This window comes from Panthera onca, chromosome B4 (genome assembly GCF_046562875.1).
Source record: "Panthera onca isolate mPanOnc1 chromosome B4, mPanOnc1 haplotype 2, whole genome shotgun sequence".
Lineage (NCBI taxonomy): Eukaryota > Metazoa > Chordata > Mammalia > Carnivora > Felidae > Panthera > Panthera onca.
The window spans coordinates 129,846,497-129,865,338 of record NC_138345.1 but is presented as its reverse complement, the minus strand read 5'-3'; the positions used below and the strand labels follow the sequence as shown (position 1 = coordinate 129,865,338).

Genomic DNA, 18,842 nt, shown 5'->3' with positions numbered 1-18,842 from the left:
GCTTGAACGTCCCCTCTGCCCGGTGAGGGAGGCTGGCAGGGATCGTTTCAGAGGGGAGGGCACGTGCCAAACACCCCGTCCATCTGAGCGATGAGGATGGACCCGGCCTGGCTTTCTGAGCCCACACCTCTTGCCTGCACGCCATCCCCTGAACTTGGCCCGTGTCTTTGCTACAGAGGCGGCAGGTTCTGTCTCTGGACCTGGTGGTTCCCCCGGTGCCGTTAGGAAGACCAGCCTCACGCCGGGGCACCGACGCCCCTTGGCACATCTTTGCCTTTGTCCCCACCAGGTGAAAGCCAACCTGGAGAAGGCGAAGCAGACCCTGGAGAACGAGCGAGGGGAGCTGGCCAACGAGGTGAAGGTCCTGCTGCAGGGCAAAGGGGACTCCGAGCATAAGCGGAAGAAAGTGGAGGCCCAGCTGCAGGAGCTGCAGGTGAAGTTCAACGAGGGAGAGCGAGTGCGCACGGAGCTGGCCGACAAGGTCACCAAGCTGCAGGTGAGGCCTCCGCTGGGACCCGGGCCTGGGCAGGGGTGCCTTCGACAGCAGCTCAGGTCCACCTTGGCCTGAGAGCCGAGGTGGGGCCAGAGCAGTCACGGCCCCTGTCCCTTGTCTCTTCCGTCCCCGTGCAGGTTGAGCTGGACAACGTGACCGGTCTCCTCACCCAGTCTGACAGCAAGTCCAGCAAACTCACCAAGGACTTCTCTGCTCTGGAGTCACAGCTGCAGGACACACAGGTAAGGTGGCGGCCGGTCCCTGCCCCGGACCTTTCCTGGGAGGACGCTGAGCCCCTGCGGCATCGGCTGCCCCGGTTCATCTGATGAGCCGCCCTCCCCTGTATCCACGGGGTCTCTGGGTCCTCCTGGCGCCCCCAGCTGTCCCCCGAATCAGAGGGACCAGCTCCTCCATCCTGCCGAGGGTGTGGGGCCCGGGAGGCTCTGACTCGGCGCCTCCTGAGCCCGTGCCCCCCGCTCATCCTCGGTGTAGGAGCTGCTGCAGGAGGAGAACCGGCAGAAGCTGGGCCTGAGCACCAAGCTGAAGCAGATGGAAGATGAGAAGAACTCCTTCAAGGAGCAGCTGGAAGAGGAGGAGGAGGCCAAGCGGAACCTGGAGAAGCAGATCGCCACCCTCCACGCCCAGGTTCAGTGCCGGCTCCCCCTCCGTGCCCCGGGCCGCACGGATGACCCAGGGAAAATGGCTGGATTCTGCAGGCTTGGGGGGGAGGGGGGGGGGTTTGGTTTCCGGCGGGGCACCCGCCTGCACATTTGGACCCTCAGGCCCGTCCCGAGCCGGGCGCCCTCCCTCGGGGAGCTCCCACCCTCCCCGGCCCGAGCTCTTAGCCAGGGGGACCCAGGCAGAACTCAGGGATCCGTGAACTTGGCTAGAGGCGACGTCACATCTGTCTGGCCACCAATCTGGCTGACGTTTAGCGTTTTCTTCCGTTAGGAACACAGGCAGTAAGCCATGACCGCAGCGGTGCTGGGGTTCGATAGAAACTGCCGGTCACCGCGTCGGAGCTGAGGCAGGGCTTTGGGGGTGTCCTCGTGCTCCCTGCCACTTCAGGAGCTGGTATTACACGTGCTACTAGGGCAGCACGTGGGTTACTGTATCACGGCTTGAAAAAGCACCCGGTAACCGCATTTTTCCGTATCGGTTTACTTGGTGATCCTATACGTCTTATGCGTGTTAAAGCATCGTTCTAAGAGGGACGCCATAGTCTTTTTCTAGACTATCAAAGCTCCCACAACCAGAACTAGGTCAAGAGCCCCGTTCTACATCCTGTCTTGGGACTTCAGTGTGCTGGGCCAGGAGACCCGCCCCACCTCCTTGGGGTGGGCCCGGAGCCCGTGTGACAGTCTGGGTGGGAGCAGCTGTCACGTACAGGGCGGCAGCTGTGTCTCCCGGAGCAGGGAGGGGCTGTGGGACGGGTGTCTGTGGCACTCCTGCCTCCCGCAGACTGTGTCCGTGGGGAGAGGCCGATGGAGGAGCCTCCCCTCTGGTCCGTCTCTGTAAAACAAGGCTTGGTGTTCGTCACGACTGGGAGGCCTCCCCCTGGCCTGCCCACTCTAGGCAGAGGCCCTCTGCGGAAACCCCGTTTCTCTCGCCCCGGCGGAAGAGGGGCGTCCCCGTGCCTGGGCCTCCGTCCATGAGGTAGCAGGCAAGCCGCCGTCCCGGGCACGGGGCGGCTACCTCCCTAAGTCTGTGCTCCCGTCCAGATGACGGACGTGAAGAAGAAAATGGAGGACGGTGTGGGGTGCCTGGAGATAGCGGAGGAAGCCAAGAGGAAGCTCCAGAAGGACCTAGAGGGGCTGAGCCAGCGCTACGAGGAGAAGGCGGCCGCCTATGACAAGCTGGAGAAGACGAAGACGCGGCTACAGCAGGAGCTGGACGACCTGCTCGTGGACCTGGATCACCAGCGCCAGACCGCCTCCAACCTGGAGAAGAAGCAGAAGAAGTTCGACCAGGTACGTGCCGCACGGCATGGCCTCGCGTGCGAGGGCCTCAGTGGTCCCCCTCGGGGAGGGCGTCTCTTCCCCTTTCCGGTTCCTTACATCTTTCAAATGGCCTATGATGAGCCCCTTTTACAATGAGTGGGGATGTTTTTTCTTTTTGAGTAAACTCTGCCCCCGACGTGGGGCTCGAACTCATGATCCCAAGATCAAGAGTCACGTGTCTTACCGACTGAGCCAGCCGGGTGCCCCTGTTGTTTAGGGTTTTTATTTATGTGTCATACCTCTGTCTCCTTCCAAATACTCTGAGGCAGCTTACAGAGACACAGACGGTGGGATAGGATAGAAAAACAGTAAGTCCGGCGTCGGCCCAACCGGCCGGCTACGGCCCTGCACTTGTTGCCGTGGGCAAAAGTGCGTTAGACCTTGCCACGTTCCCTCACGTGCCGGTGTCTCCGGCTGCTTTCGTGGTTTCACAGAGTCCTGCAGCGTCTCACGCATTCATCGTCTGGCCCTTTAAGGAGCGGGTCGGGGACAAAGAGGTGTTGGGGCAGAGGGAACAGGAAGGTGGGGAAATAAGGTCTGGCCGCGGGTGGGCCCACGTGGAGGGTGGACACCGGAAACTTGAACTTGCCCGGGCATCCTTCATGAGGGGCACAGGTGGGATCTGGGCCTCTCAGCGGCCAGACCGACATCCTTTTTAGGGGAAGCACCGACCGGTTGTTGAGGAGAGCAGAGCCTTTTCTGGTTCTGAGAGGGGAAGGTGTCCCGTGGGTTCCCACGGAAGGGGCACCATGGGACCTGCAGGACCACGATTAGTAAATGGTCAACGCTGCAAGCAGACTTCAGAGCGCACCGGCAGAGGTGATCTCTGCCCGCCTCTGGTTCCGAGGACACCCGCATGGCACGCGCCACGCTCAGAAGCGGTGGCCTGTGCCTGCTCTTCGCGGTCCCCTCCCCTCGGACCAGCGCCTGGGGCCCTCATCCCCCGAGGAGTTCGGGTCCGTGTGCTTTGCCCGCCTGAGGTCCGCACGCTCACGGTGACCACCTCTCCCCCAGCTGCTGGCCGAGGAGAAGACCATCTCTGCCAAGTACGCGGAGGAGCGCGACCGGGCGGAGGCGGAGGCCCGGGAGAAGGAGACCAAGGCGCTGTCGCTGGCCCGGGCCCTGGAGGAGGCCATGGAGCAGAAGGCAGAGCTGGAGCGGCTCAACAAGCAGTTCCGCACGGAGATGGAGGACCTCATGAGTTCCAAGGACGACGTCGGCAAGAGCGTGAGCACCGAGCTGGTGGCCGGCCTGTGGGGGGGGGGGGGGGGGGGGGTGCGCTGAGCGGACACCGAGGCCGGAGGCCTCATCCCTCCGCTTCTGATGTGGCCCCCTTGGGGCGGGGGGCAGGTCCACGAGCTGGAGAAGTCCAAGCGGGCCCTGGAGCAGCAGGTGGAGGAGATGAAGACCCAGCTGGAGGAGCTGGAGGACGAGCTGCAGGCCACCGAGGACGCCAAGCTGCGGCTCGAGGTCAACCTGCAGGCCATGAAGGCCCAGTTCGAGCGGGACCTGCAGGGCCGCGACGAGCAGAGCGAGGAGAAGAAGAAGCAGCTGGTCAGACAGGTGCGGACGCCCCTCCCACTGCCCTTGCCCCCGGGCAGAGGTGGGCAGGGGCGCCCCCCTCGTCCCCCAGTTTCCGGTCGGCTTCCTTTCTCCTTCCTCTCCCCGGGCTGTCTTGGGCTCCTTGTCCACCCCTCCCACGTCCTTGCGTTCCAGCCCTCTGTCACCGGGGTCAGGGACCCTCTCGGTCAGTAATCGTCCTTGGCCCGAAGTAGCCCCCCCGCCCCCACCCCGGGCACGGAGTGGAGCAGGGCTTGGGGGCAGGTGCAGCCGCCCGAACCGCCCTCCCGTCCCCCAGGTGCGGGAGGTGGAGGCAGAGCTGGAGGACGAGAAGAAGCAGCGCTCGATGGCGGTGGCCGCTCGGAAGAAGCTGGAGATGGACCTGAAAGACCTGGAGGCCCACGTCGACTCAGCCAACAAGAACCGGGACGAGGCCATCAAGCAGCTGCGGAAGCTGCAGGTGAGGTCAGGCCGGGCCACGCTGGGCGCGGCTGCCCCCGCGGCTCTGGCCTCGCAGGGGTCTGGGACACTAGTGGGGTGCTGCTGAGTGCCGAGGGGCACCGCCTTCCCCTCTCTGAGGAAGGACCCGCGTGCCCTTAGCCCCATCTCACGGGTGGGGACTCAGACCCAGGGGTCAAGCAGAAGCAAAACAGAAGCAAACTTGCATTAAGATCGTAGGCTTTGCGCCCATTAAACAAAGAAACCCACGTAAACCTGGAAACTCAATGACGTTAGGAAAGTAGTCACCTGGTGGCAGATTTCCAGAGTAAACCAGATCTGGCCCACGTAACCACCCAATCCAGCCTTGGGGGACGGCGATGGGAGGTTCCGACCTGAGCACGGAACCCTACATGCAGCACAGAGCACAGAACACATACTTGGAGAGTTCTCACCAGTGATTAAAGTTCACAAGTTTTACTCGCTTACATGTTTTTAATTTTAATTTTATTCAAAAAAATTTTTCATGTTTATTTTTGAGAGAGAGAGAGAGGGAGACACAGAATCTGAAGCATGCTCCCAGGCTCTGAGCTGTCAGCACAGAGCCCCATGTGGGGCTCAAACTCAGGAACTGGGAGATCATGACCTGAGCCAAAGTCCGACGCTTAACTGACTGAGCCAGCTGGGCGCCCCTTAACTTTATTCTTATGATAAATTCAGTGTGGTTAACGTACAGAGTTATGTTAGTTTCAGGTATATGATATAGTGATTCAGCACTTCTGTATGTAACTCAGTGTTGATCAAGATAAGTGTTAAAGAGGGGCGCCTGGGTGGCTCAGTCGGTTGGGTGTCCGACTTCAGCTCGGGTCACGATCTCGCGGTTTGTGGGTTCGAGCCCCGCATCGGGCTCTGTGCTGACAGCTCGGAGCCTGGAGCCTGCTTTGGATTCTGTGTCTCCTTCTCTCTCTGCCCCTCCCCCGCTCAAGCTTTGTCTCTGTCTCTCTCAAAAATAAACGTTAAAAAAAAATTTTTTTTAAATAAGTGTTAAAGATAATAAATCGTAAAAAACATCCTTGAGAAGCCACATCACACCCAGAAAACCAGCAACAGGAAGACCAAATTCGGTGTCGGTGGGCGAGGTCGTAGGGCCCAGATGCTCTCGTTGCTGGTGGTGGTTCCACCTGGTACCATCTGGCCTGAAGAATCCCAAATTGGGATTTATCTGCAGAAAGGGAAAAAGGAAACAGAAAAAAGACAAAACAAAACCCTATTTGACCAAGATCTTTAGAGTTTAAATCACAGGAGAAGAACAGAGGAAATGGGTTTCTACCTCTGGTCGGGGCTGACCTGGCAGGTGGGCATTGACCTAGAGCAGTGGGTGGCACGGGGGGACAGCTCCAGAGCGCCAGACTCGAGTCCACAGGAAGTCGTGGAAGGCGAAACCCAGATAGCAGCTCGAACTAATGTGTAACCAGTGACTAACACTGCCAAAACCATGCCCTGTAACCTTAGTGGTCACCAAAGTGTAAAAAGGACACAGGGTAAAGAGACATTTGTCCTTATCGCCTTGCCCTTTCGCTGTTGAGTTGGTTAAATGTGGCGTCAGGCCGAGAACCGGCTTCCGGTGCCTGTGGGTAGGGTGTCCGTGCGCGGGGTGGGGGGGCTGGCAGCTGTGGCGGTGGGTGCCAAGCCTCCCTTGCCCACCACAGGCCCAGATGAAGGACTACGTACGGGAGCTGGAAGACACGCGCACCTCCCGCGAGGAGATCCTGGCACAGGCCAAGGAGAACGAGAAGAAGCTAAAGAGTATGGAGGCCGAGATGATCCAGCTGCAGGAGGTGGGCAGGCCGCGAGGATGGCACTCGGGGGGCACTCGGGGGTCGCTGCCCTCTGGCCAGCAGGGGGCAGTGGAGGGCCTCCGCCCAGCCAGCCTGGGCACCCCACCCCCCGCCCCCCTCCCGGGCGCTGCTGGCCAGGAACTAGCCCAATTCTGGCAATGGGGTGGGGGTGGTTTTTGCTTTATGAAGGAAATCCCCGAGGGGTTTCGTTAAGCAGCAAGGCTCCCTCATGTGAGTAAAACGTGCATGTGAATTAAATTGTCACCATTTGGGGCCAGCTCCCTTGCATGAGATGAGGCTTGGTGGTAATCGTCGCCTCCTGCTGGGAGTTGGCACCTGGAAGGAGGGTCCTTCTCCAGCGCTGGTGCGCGGCATGCCCCGCACCCCCCAGCCTTGTTGGTCACACACAAGGGGCATATTGTGAAAGGCTTCCGGCGGCCCTAGGCAGTCTCCTGTACCATGAGCCGACTGGCTGCCCGGTGCCCCTACCCAGGCCCGGTGTCCAGTCTCACCTGAGGGCTGTGCTCTTCTGCCTGGGCCTGGGCTGATCCCTCCCTCTGAGGTCACGTGTGGGTCTCTGTTGAGGCTTTCAGAGCCCCCAGCTCACCTGGCATTCAGAGCCCCCATGCTCTCACCCTGATTAAATCCCTGCCTTATCCCCCCGACTTCTGGTCTCCCCAGAACACAGAGGAACCAGCGTATCCGTTAGGGCAGGATGGTTTTTTATTTCCATCCCCAGCATATGGCTTGGTTCCTAACACTTACACGTAGGGGCTTTGCAAACACGTGGTGCCTAAGCTATGGTCCGAGAGGAAGGAATCAGCCCTGTGAGTTAGAGAGGCTCATGAGGAAGGGCTTCGTGGAGGAGGCAGGCCTGGGGGGTGGGGGGGGGAGTCGAGAGGAAGGGCCAGGATTCCGGGAGCGTGGCGCTTGCAGAGTATCAGGAAAGGGGGGCTCTCGGGGCTCTGGGCTGCCCCAGGGGGTCACCGTCTGGGTCCCCGTGGCAGGAACTGGCAGCGGCCGAGCGTGCGAAGCGCCAGGCCCAGCAGGAGCGGGACGAGCTGGCCGACGAGATTGCCAACAGCAGCGGCAAAGGGTGAGCCGTGGCATGGCGTGTTCGGCTGGGGGCTGGGGGTGTCCCGCCTCTGGGACAGGCCCCTTCTCACTCCTCCCTGCCCTCGCCCAGAGCCCTGGCCTTGGAGGAGAAGCGGCGCCTGGAGGCCCGCATCGCCCAGCTGGAGGAGGAGCTGGAGGAGGAGCAGGGCAACACGGAGCTGGTGAACGACCGGCTGAAGAAGGCGAACCTGCAGGTGGGCGGGGGCCGGGGCTGCGCGGGCACTCCTTCCAGACAAGGCTCCGCTCCTCCCAGACGGCGGCTGGCGGAAGCCGAGCGCTCGCGGTGCTTAGGGGAGCACGTCCTGGACCCTGGCTCTGGAGGAGCTCCCTTTCCTGGGAAGACCCAGAGCTTGCCGGCCCCGGGGCCTGGTGTTATCAGGGGCCCCTCGGGACCCCGCGGCTTCACGTGTGCCCCAGTCAGGGTCCCCAGCCTTCCTCGGGTCACCGGCCCTCCTTCCCGCAGATCGACCAGATCAACACCGACCTGAACCTCGAGCGCAGCCACGCCCAGAAAAACGAGAATGCGCGGCAGCAGCTGGAGCGCCAAAACAAGGAGCTCAAGGTCAAGTTGCAGGAGATGGAGGGCACTGTCAAGTCCAAATACAAGGCTTCCATCGCCGCCCTCGAGGCCAAGATCGCACAGCTGGAGGAGCAGCTGGACAACGAGACCAAGTAGGTGCCCCTGCTCGGCTCCTGCAGCGACCCGCGGGGGCCTCACGGGGCCGGGGTCGGAGCCCGAGGGCCACCTCCACGGCGGGAGTTTTGGCAGCTGTCTGGGGGCTGACTCAGACGCAGGTGGGGGTTCCTGTGGGCTCAGCAAGACTGAGGCTTCTTTGGAGGTACTTGGGGGGGGGGGTCACACTGGGCCCCACATCTCAATTCCCCTTTACTGCCTCCACATCTGCTCTTTGGACTATGTCACCTCCCTCCCTGAGCCTGTTTCCTCATCTGTGAAACGGGGCTGGTCACAGCGCCTCCCTTAGGGGACCTGGGGTGTTCGGTGGAGGTGGCCCGCCTCGGCCTCAGGGCCTCCCTGGGGAGGAAATGCCCACGAGGCCCAAGAACAGGTAGTCCAGCTGGTGGCGTGTGGCTGGACCCTCGAAGGGAGGGTCCCTGAGCCGCCGCGTCTGTGCCTCGCAGGGAGCGCCAGGCGGCCTGCAAGCAGGTGCGTCGGGCCGAGAAGAAGCTCAAGGACGTGTTGCTGCAGGTGGATGACGAGCGGAGGAACGCCGAGCAGTTCAAGGACCAGGTGTGTTTGCGCGCGGGGCCGCCCGGGTCGTGGCTGGCGAGGGGTCCCCCGGCCTCCCGCATCAGAGCCCCTAACCGGGGCCGCCGGCCACACGTCTCTGCAGGCTGACAAGGCATCCACCCGCCTGAAGCAGCTCAAGCGGCAGCTGGAGGAGGCGGAGGAGGAGGCCCAGCGGGCCAACGCCTCCCGCCGGAAACTGCAGCGCGAGCTGGAAGACGCCACCGAGACGGCCGACGCCATGAACCGCGAGGTCAGCTCCCTCAAGAACAAGCTCAGGTGAGCCCGGCCCCCTCGACACCCTTCCTTCTCCTCCCGAAAGTCAGTGCGCTCCGAAGAGCACATTTCACCAAATTCGGCTCCTAGAAACTGGTTCCGTTCGTCAACTAGATGTCAGTGGGCAAGGCGCCCCGTGCTCCGCGCTGGCCCTGGGCCGGCTCTGCCCCCTGGGCCGTTGCCCGGCCTTTTGAGTAAACCGTGAAGTCTGGGTAATTCGTTCCCATCTCATCTGAAAAATCTGGTCACGTGGCTGCTCTAAACGCGACGAGGATGTTTCCGTGTTGCGTTTTTTGCATTAGAAGTTGCTGGAAGTGACCGGGCACGTCCCCAGCACATGCTATGTGCCTTGTAAACATTTGCTGAGTGAGTCCTGGTGCCCAGTCACAAGGCCCGTGCCCACAAGGATGGCTGCCTTGCGTTTCTCGAGGAGCGTTTCCCTTCGAGAAGTATCAGATGGGTCTTTCCCCCAGGTCTCACTTCTTACCTCTTTTTCTTTTAATTTTTAAATTTAAAATTTTTTTAAGAAAAGTTTTTAATGTTTATTTATCTTTGAGAGAGAGAAGGAGAGCGCAAACAAGAAAAGGGCAGAGAGGGAAAGAGACACAGAATCGGAAGCAGGCTCCAGGCTCCCAGCTGTCTGCATAGAGCCCAACGCAGGGCTCGAACCCACGAACTGTGAGACCATAACCTCAGCCAAAGTCAGACGCTCAATCAACTGAGCCATCCAGGAGCCCCTCTCGTTGCTTTTATGCCTAAAGAAGATAAGACGTGGTTGAGCGTCTGACTTTGCCTGGAGCCTGCTTCTCTCTCTCAAAAAGAAATAAATGTTAAAAAATGTGAAATAGCGACGAGAGCAGATGTTCTAGCCAGAACTTAATATTTTCTTGCACGTGATGGGAAGAGGGTGTTGGTATCTGTGTACCGTGTGGAGTTATTCTGTATCTCTTGGTTACACCGTGTGCTCGAAGTTTGAGCGAAGGGTGGCATTTTGCAGAAGGTGACTCTGCTTCTGGGCGTTCTCCCTCTCGATCAGTCCCAACTTGCTGATGTTTGTTTTCACCAGTGTCTCGGGTTAGAGCGGGAGGCTGTGTTCTCGAGGCCCCATGTTACTTCTCCCCGTGCGATGTTGGGGCCTGGGGTCCCTCTAAAGCGCTTTGAAATGTGTGAGCTGAACTCAGTCACCCTGGCCGGCCCTGCTGACCCTGTGCCTCTGCCCCCAGGCGAGGAGACCTGCCGTTTGTCGTGCCCCGCCGGATGGCCCGGAAAGGTGCTGGTGACTGCTCGGACGAGGAGGTGGACGGCAAAGCCGACGGGGCCGAGGCCAAAGCTGCCGAGTAACCTCTCCTCCTGCTGCCCGAGACGGACGGACCGGCCGACAGACGACTCCGCCTCCCCTTCCTAGCCCCCGCAGCACCCCCTCCGCCTTCTTGGGACTGCTGTGATCGTGACCTCCCCACCCCATCCCACCAGGCCAGGGGACCTCAGGCCTGCACCCCACCCCCTGCCCACCCCCCAGGCCTTTTTGAGGGTGTTTGGCTTCCTCTGCTGCAGCCGCCTCCTGCTCCCCTCCCGCCCCCCAGAATCTGATACCAAAGAGTCAGAGTCTTGGGCCCCTGGCCTGGGAACAGAGCAACCAGCAGGATCTTTGGCCCTCTCTTGCCAAAAAGCACAAGATGGTGAGGCAAGGCGGGCAGGCCACCGGGGACGGGCAAGAGTTTTCTACGAATCTATTTTTCTCCAGACTAAGAAGTTTTGATAGCTCGACACCCCAGCAGAGTTGTCACCTTCCCCCTCCTCCGCCACCAGCTCCCCCTCCTTCTTTGCTGTTGGCAATCACACACGGTGACCTCACACCCTCCGCCCCGTCGGCCCCCCACTCCCGTGGGCCCTGGGCGATCGGGCAGGAGCAGGCCCAGGGACGCCACCTCTGTGCAGGGCACAGAATGCGGGGGGGTGGGGGGGTGGGGAAGGAGGGTCGTTCCTCCCCACCCCCTCCGGGCAGCGCCACTGTCCTCTTCCTGATTCTACAGCGTCTCAAGTGCAATGACGGCCCCCCTCCCTCCTTTGCCGAGGGCAGCCTGCCCCCTGCCACAGCGAGGCTGTGGGGCCAAGCAGACCGGGCCCAGGGGCCAAGCTGGAAAGGCCCGCAGTGGCTTCTCCCGACATTCTTGGGGACCAAATATATTTAATGGTTAAGGGACTTGTCCCAAGTCTGACAGCCAGAGCATTCATTGCAAAGGGCCAGTGGCCCTCCCATGATCTCATACCTACTCTAGGACTGGGGCCCGAGGGTAGATTATCTGCAGCATTGACTGAGTACGGTTTGAATCTCTGCCATCTGCACAGATGTTTTTGAAAGGAAAAAAAAAAAAAGTTTTCTTTTTTTTTCCCCTTCTTATAATAAATGATACAATTCCAAGTCTTTATCACTGCCTCTCCTTTGGAACCACGTTTAGAAGAGAATAGTTTGTCCTGCGCTGGTCTACACTGGCTGCTGAATTAATTCACCTGTGTTCCTGTTTTGTATATGCTGCATTTAGACTTACTTATGGCAAAGAAGGCATTTTTTTTTTTTTTTAAAGGAAACAAACTCAACAAATCATGAAGATACACGAAAGCTACATATGCCTAAAAAGCTCTGAATTCAGGTCCCAGTTGCTGTCACAAAGGAGTGAACGGAGCTCCCAGCCCCACCCCTTTTTTATATAATAAAAGTGCCTTAGCATGCGTTACGGCTGTCACCACTACAGTTAGCTGGTTTACAGATGTTTTCCACTGAGCGTCACAATAAAGAGTACCACGTGCTACGAGCCATGTGTCTGCCGGTGTCTGTCTTGCCAGAGCGGGTGGCCTGGAAGGGACTGTGCCTTGCTTCCGCGGCGGGCACCTACTTTGCGCATCTTCTAGAAGCTTCCGGTAGCTCAGCATGGCGGAGGTTGGGCCAGTGGCCAGGGTCTCCTAGAAACCTCAGTCCGCCAAGAGGGACTCCTAGAAACCTCAGTCCGCTTCCGTTATTGAGGACCGACTGTGTGCTTGACTGGGGACAGGGACACAGACCGGGATGCTAAGTTCCAGGACCTTCCGGAGTCATCAGACAAACCAAAACCTGCCCTGTAGGGGTTCATCCCAAGTTGTGTATAAGCAGGACCCGGGGAGGCGGTGACTGGGCCTGTGTGTGTCAGCGCGGGAGACTCCGCGGGACTGCTGGGGACCACTGAAGCTCTCATCTGCTCATTGGTTCATTCATTCTTTTAACATAAGCTGAGCACAACCCCGGCCCCCTGCTGGGCACCTGGAGGGCAGTGAGAACAAGAGGGAGGGAGGGGGAGAAGGCCTTCCTTAGAGAAGGGCCATGGCACCCCTCTTGGTCAGCGTGTGGACCCAAGTGGCTGCCCCGCCCGCCAGCGTCCCGGGACCTCTGTTTGGCCACCTCGGTTGCTAAGGAAGGCTGTGAGCTTCCAGCGAGAACACTCGTGGGCCTGCCATATGACAGAGCGGGGGGTGGGGGGGCACCACCCAAGGGCTGGGGGTGCTTTTCCTCCTTTTAGCTCTGCCCTTTCCTGGGGGCTCCAGGGGAGAGCTTGCCTCTCTGGCTCCAGGCGTCCCTCCAATCTCTGCCTCTGCCTGGGCCCTCCCCCCAGCTCCCTGTCGTCTCTCCTCCGTGTCTCTTGTAAGGACACTAGCCATCGGATTTAGGGCCCACCCGGACAACCTGCGACGATCTCAAGATCTTTAACTTAGAGGATTTGCAGAGACCTAAGGTCTTTCCACATAAAGTCACGGTTAGGGGTTGCAGAGATTAGATCATGGACACATCTTTTGAGGGGACCCCCCCCCCCCCCCACTCAACCCCCTGCAGCTACTCGGCAAATACCGGTTCTCCCCTCTGAGATCCGTGACTTGGCTGCACTTTGCACAGGGGTAGTGCTGGACCGGGTCCCCACCTCTGCCCACAAGGGCTGGGCAGTCCTGGGGTTGCCTGACCCGCCCACCAGGCAGAGGGGGAAGGAGGTTCACAGAGTGCACTTTGGAAAAGGACAAGGAGGGAGTAAAGAGAGAAAGACAGAGGGGCAGAGGCGAGGGAGCCGTGCCCAGGACTCTCCCTGCAGAAGAGCAAAGCGATGTGGAAGGGCCACTGGCTCCTGGAGGTGAGACCTCCACACGTGGGGGTTCCGCGGGGGATCCCGGCACAGCGGAAGGAGGTTGGGAGGGGCCTCCGAGGTCCTGTCCCTCCTTTAGAGACCGATTATTCAGCCACAGAAAGGAAAGAGCTATTTATATAGGCAGCAACCCGGATGGAGCTCCAGGGCATCACTCTGGGTGAATTGTTTGAAAGCCAGCCTTGAAGGCTTACGTGCTGTACGAATCCGCTTGTGAAATATTCTCATAAGGCCCAAATTATGGAGGTGGGCAGCAGATCGGCGGTCGCCAGGAGTTAGGGACGTCCTGAGAAGGTGTCACCCTCAAGGGTCGGTCCTGTGGAGCGCCCCAGCAGCAACAGAAGGGTCTCGAGTGTTGCGATGGTCGCCTGAACTGGACCGGTGGTAACACGTCGCAGGACCATCTTTATGTCTAAAACGAGCGTGTGCGGGAACGAGTGAAATTTGAGCGAGGTCTGCCAGCTAGTTCGCGGTGCTAGGGTCCGTTTGCTGGCCTTGGCAATGACTGCGGTTACGTGAGCTGTCCCCATCGGGGAAAGTTGGGTGTAAGGGACACGGGGCCGTACTTTTTTGTCTTGTGAGTCTGTGGTTGTTTTCCTTTTGAAGTCTGTGACTAGGGGCGCCTGGGTGGCTCAGTCGGTTAAGCGTCCGACTTCGGCTCAGGTCACGATCTCGCGGCTCATGGGTTCGAGCCCCGCATCGGGCTCTGGGCTGACGGCTCAGAACCTGGAGCCCGCTTCGGGTTCTGTGCCTCCCTCTCTCTCTGCCCCTCCTCCACCTGCGCTCTGTCGCTCTCTCTCAAAAATAAACATTACATAAAGAAAATATCAGTTCTTATTAACTGAGCACCAACTGTGTGCCGAGCGCCATCCCTATTTTGCCTCTCGTCGTCCCCTCAGCACCCCTGTCAGGTATGTACTCTTCCCCAAAGCGAGGAAACTGAGTCACAGCGAAAATCGGGGAGGCAAACTCAGGCAGGGCTGCGCAGTGTCCCCACGGTGTGTGCAGGTCACGGACGGGAGACCCGGACACGGCCGAGTCTGGGCCACGGCGCGCCGATGGAAGCCCGCCAGGGCCGCCTTCCTGACCCCCTGGAGGCAGAGCACTGGGTCAGGAGCCCGTGATGCCAAGCGGCAGCCTCCGTGCGTCATCGGGGGCTCAGACTGCCGGGCTCGCCCCCCTCCCCCACCAGCTGAGCTCTGAGATCGGTACGTGAAGTTTCGTGGACTTATCTCGAGCCAACAGGGAGAGTTTAGGGCCGGAAAGTACATTTCTGGAATACTTGAGGGTTTTAAGGATTTCTCTCCCTCTGGGCTGCCAGCCTTAAAAATCCAATAGTTCTGTCACCCGCGAAATGACTTCCTTCGGGAACAGCAGAGGAATCGCCCTTCGGGACAGACCATGGCGAGCCACACGCGAGTCTGGAGAGACAAAGGGAAGGCGCCTTTTCCTACCCGTCGGGAGGACACTGGGGAGGGTTGCTCTGAATGCGAGTTCAGCGGGGAAGAAGAAGAGTTCAAGGGTGTGGCGGCGTCTCGTTGGCCGGGTGTGTCTGGGCAGGGAGGGAGCCTCCTCCCGTTTCTTAAAAGCAGAGGACGAAATTCCTACCTGGAGAGTGTCCTCCCTCGTCCGGATAATGCTGATCTTTCTTCTTCCTGCTGGTGCCACAGGCTGCGTGGAGAGGGAGCCGCAGAGAGCGCCCCCTGCAGGGCCCGCCCCCCCTTTTCTCCCGGGAAAGCCCAGGAGCCAGAAAAGAAAACAAGAAACTAGAGGAGGGAGGCCGCCCGCCCCCCCACTTCTCGAGCAAATCATCTCGCCCATCTGAACCATAGTTTTCTGTGAGGCAAGAAGAAAGGTTTTCATCGCAGGGCTCTTGTAGCGAATACCGTCCTGGGTGCAGATGCCTTGCCAAGCTTATAAAGGGATCAGGCGCCCATGCATTACTCTCTTCCACGAAGGCGGGGCTTTTAAGGATTCATTCCTTTCGCTGGTTTGTTTTTTGTTTCATTTTACGTGTAGTCAAGTCTGGTTAATATACAGTGTTATATTCGTTCCAGGTGTCGGATGTGATTCGACAATTCACTGCATTTCTCAGGACTCATCACGGTAACTATACTCTTATTTCTTGCTTTAGAAAAAAAATTTTTTTTTACATTTATTTATTTTTGAGAGACAGAGAGAGATCGAGCACAAGTGCAGGAGGGGCAGAGAGAGAGAAGGAGACACAGAATCCCAAGCAGGCTCCAGGCTCTGAGCTGTCAGCACAGAGCCCGACGCAGGGCTCGAACTCATGAACTGTGAGATCGTGACCTGAGCTGAAGTCGGACGCTTAACCGACTGAGCCACTCAGGAGCCCCATATTTTTTGCTTTTTTAAAGTTTATGTATTTATTTTGAGAAAGAGAGAGAGCGTGTGCGTGCCCGTGCAGGGGAGGGGCAAAGGGAGAAGGAGAGAGAGAGAGAGAGAGAAAGAGAGAATCCCAAGCAGGCTCTGCACTGTCAACACAGAACCCGATGCAGGGCTCGAACTCCTAAACCATGAGATCATCACCTGAGCCAAAACCAAGAATCAGATTCCCAACCCACTGAACCACCCAGGTGCCCCTGTCCTTTTTTTTTTTTTTAATTAATTAATTAAAAATTTTAATTCCTGGGGCATCTGGGTGGCTCAGTAAGCGTCCGACTTCAGCTCAGGTCATGATCTCGCGGTTCGTGAGTTCGAGCCCCGCGTCGGGCTCTGTGCTGACAGCTCGGAGCCTGGAGCCTGCTTCGGATTCTGTGTCTCCCCCTCTCTCTGTCCCTCCCCTGCTCATGCTCTGTCTCTATCTGCATAAACACAGCTAGATAAGGACCTGTCTCCCTCACCAGAGGCTTCTTTGTCTTAGAAATCTTAGGTGGCCCCTCGGGTGTCTCCCTCTCTCTCTGCCCCTGCCCTGCTCACACTCTGTCTCTATATTTCAAGAAGTGAGTAAATATTAAAAAATATATATATTCAAAAAAAAGAAATCTTAGTTGAATTCGATAACTGACCATTTAGGTCGCTTGTTTTGTTTTGTCTTGTTTCTCCCAAGCTTTCTATTCACCAATAAAGAGTTAGCCCACAGGCGCCTGGGTGGCTCAGTCGGTTGAGTGTTCGACTCTTGATTTCGGCTCAGGTTATGATCTCAGGGTCGTGGGACCGAGCCGCACATTGGCTCTGTGCTGACAGCGTGGAGCCTGCTTGGGATTCTCTCTCTCTGCCCCCCTCTCTCTGCTCTCCTTCCCCACTCGCCCCACGCATGTACACGCACGCTCTCAAAATAAACATTAAAAGAAAAGAGCGAGCCCTCAAAACCCTAGGCCCTCACCCTCAGCCCCAGTAAAAGCAGAAGCCCAGGCCCTTGTACACGCGCTTTCTCTACCCGTGAACTTGCTGCGTGATCCCAAATGTGCTGATCAAGTTCCTGGTCCGGTAAGTAATAAACCCGTATTTTTTTTTCAGTTTCTTGCTGGTCGTTGCTGCAGGCCACCTTGCAGTCCTAATGAGAACCAAAAGGCCGTCCCGACCACAGCATTGGTTATCAGGCCGAGACCAGACACAAAACACCCATCGGTCCACACAGCTCTTTTCATCCTGTAGAACCGAAACATTGCCCCCTCAAACGCCCGCTCCCCACAACCCCCTCCATAGCCCCTGGCCCCCACCCGCCGCCCGCCCACCGTCTACTTTTTGTCTTTATGAATGTGACCAAGTTCCGCATGTAAGCGCAATCGTGCAGTATCTTTCTCTTTCGTGACTGGCCTATTCCCGGAGCATAATGCCCTCAAGGTTCAATCCATGTTGCAGCAGGTGTCCGGCTTTCCTTGCTTTTTAAGGCTGAATAATATCCCACCGTGTGGGTGGACCGTGTTTTTCTCACCCGTCCATCCTTGGATATTCCGCTATTTGGATATTGTAATGCTGCTCTGAACACGGGAATACAAATAGCTCTTGGAGACTTCTCTTTCTGTTATTTTGTGTGTATACCCCCAAGCAGAAGTGCGGGGTCGTGTGGTAATTTTTTTTGCCAGATGGTCACCTATATGTAAATTTTTGAGGAACCGCCATACTGTTTTCCACAGCAGGGAGGAAGCATAAGGCAGGCTGAGTACAAGCCAGCACCCACCCCCGCCCCCAGATGGGATCTGTGTGATATTCCTCGGACACTCCTGGCTACCCAAGAACAAAGGAAAGGGGTTTAAGTGCTTGCCATGTGGGAAACTAAGGCAAGTGAAAAATTAACTTCCCTACTGCCTACAGCCCATTGCCAAGTCCTGGAAACCAGCAGAGTGACCTCCCTCTAGGAGCTCAGCTCCCTTGATGATGACACTTTGCTGGGGGCAAAAGAGAACCTTGGCTTAACATTGTCCCAGCCTCAAGGGTCCTGTAAGTCTACTTCTTTATGTCAACTGCCCCAGGATATATATTGGCAATCACGCTCCAAGCTTATGCCCCCCCATATGCATCTGAGGGGGGTCTCATGACTGAGGTTTTATTAAATGGTGATAAATGGTGTTTCCCTAGCAACAGCTAGCCCCTCAAGGTCCTGGAAACCTGGCTTCCAAAATTCCTTAGAAACATACTCTATCCCTGACCCCCTCCCAACCTGAGGGTATATAATGAGTTACCCTTCACAACCCCAGTGCAGCTCTTTCTGCCCAAGGGTCCTGCCCCCATGCTTTAATAAAGTCACCTTTTTGCAAAGACGTCTTCAAGAAGTTTTTCTTTTCCGTCTCCTGACTGCTGGGGGTAGAGGTTGCTTCTCGCCCCCCCCCCCCCAACACACACACACACACACACACACACACACACACCTGGGAAATGTCTGGTGATGTGGCTCTCACAGCCCATCCCCACACCCACCATGGCTTACTCATCCTGTTTGGGGACCTGCTGAACTTGAAGCTGCTTCCTCTGGGCTGAAGTTTATTTGCAACACCCTGAGAACTTTCCGACTTGAAATCATTCATCTACATTGATTACGCAATTACCTATTTTCAACTGGAATCCAAAAGCTGCTTTATTCACTCTGAGAATGCGTCCAATTCTCTTAAACCTCATACACACATTAACATTAACCACACATCTACCTGCCTTGGCTTCAACATACAATTATTAAGACAATGCTTTTGAGTTTGTCGTCTATAATTAAAAAAAAAAAATTCTTTTAGCGTTTATTTCTAAGAGAGAGAGAGAGAGACAGAGAGAGCAAGCGGAAGAGGGGCAGACAGAGAGGGAGACACAGCATCGGAAGCAGCCTCCAGGCTCCGAGCTGTCAGCACAGGGCCCGACGCGGGGCTCGAACCCACGAACCACGAGATCATGACCTGAGCCGAAGTCAGCCGCTTAATGGACTGAGCCACCCAGGCACCCTGAATTGTCATCTTCATACTTTGTTGTAAGCCTTCCTGAATTTGACAGTTGCTACTTGGCACCCGATTTTACCACCAATGTGAGCAAAGGCAAATAGCATTTGTCCACTGCGTGGTCCTAACGGCCTTGCAATGTGTGACCCAGACCCGTGGCCCCCCTTCCGTGGCCCCCCTTCCACGTCCCCCGAGTGACCGGGTGCCATCAGCATGGATGCATTCACCATGCTCTGAAATCCTAAGATGTCTGTCTCTGCCAGCCACCCTATGACTCCAGATGTCCCCATTGTCACATGCCCAGTTTACAGCTCCCCACTCCCCACCC

General features: G+C 57.7%; 1 protein-coding gene and 1 long non-coding RNA gene across 2 annotated transcripts in view; one reads left to right on the top strand and one right to left on the bottom strand.

Moving 5' to 3' along the window:
• Positions 1 to 11,569, top strand: part of MYH9 (myosin heavy chain 9) — a 92,386-nt gene extending 80,817 nt beyond the window's left edge. Inside the window, exons 28-41 of the mRNA XM_078449482.2 lie at positions 290 to 496; positions 631 to 735; positions 986 to 1,138; positions 2,215 to 2,463; positions 3,508 to 3,720; positions 3,844 to 4,056; positions 4,352 to 4,513; positions 6,201 to 6,329; positions 7,337 to 7,425; positions 7,516 to 7,639; positions 7,909 to 8,117; positions 8,586 to 8,694; positions 8,798 to 8,970; positions 10,191 to 11,569. Coding sequence (XP_078305608.1) covers positions 290 to 496; positions 631 to 735; positions 986 to 1,138; positions 2,215 to 2,463; positions 3,508 to 3,720; positions 3,844 to 4,056; positions 4,352 to 4,513; positions 6,201 to 6,329; positions 7,337 to 7,425; positions 7,516 to 7,639; positions 7,909 to 8,117; positions 8,586 to 8,694; positions 8,798 to 8,970; positions 10,191 to 10,308 — 2,253 coding nt within the window. The 3' untranslated portion in view covers positions 10,309 to 11,569. The remainder of the gene's footprint in view (positions 1 to 289; positions 497 to 630; positions 736 to 985; positions 1,139 to 2,214; positions 2,464 to 3,507; positions 3,721 to 3,843; positions 4,057 to 4,351; positions 4,514 to 6,200; positions 6,330 to 7,336; positions 7,426 to 7,515; positions 7,640 to 7,908; positions 8,118 to 8,585; positions 8,695 to 8,797; positions 8,971 to 10,190) is intronic.
• LOC132693795 (uncharacterized) lies at positions 11,474 to 16,228 on the bottom strand. Its single transcript, XR_009616964.3, has 2 exons — positions 11,967 to 16,228; positions 11,474 to 11,936 (listed from the first exon to the last, which is right to left on the bottom strand). It is a non-coding gene; the product is annotated as an uncharacterized LOC132693795 (long non-coding RNA).
• Positions 16,229 to 18,842: the final 2,614 nt, after the last annotated feature.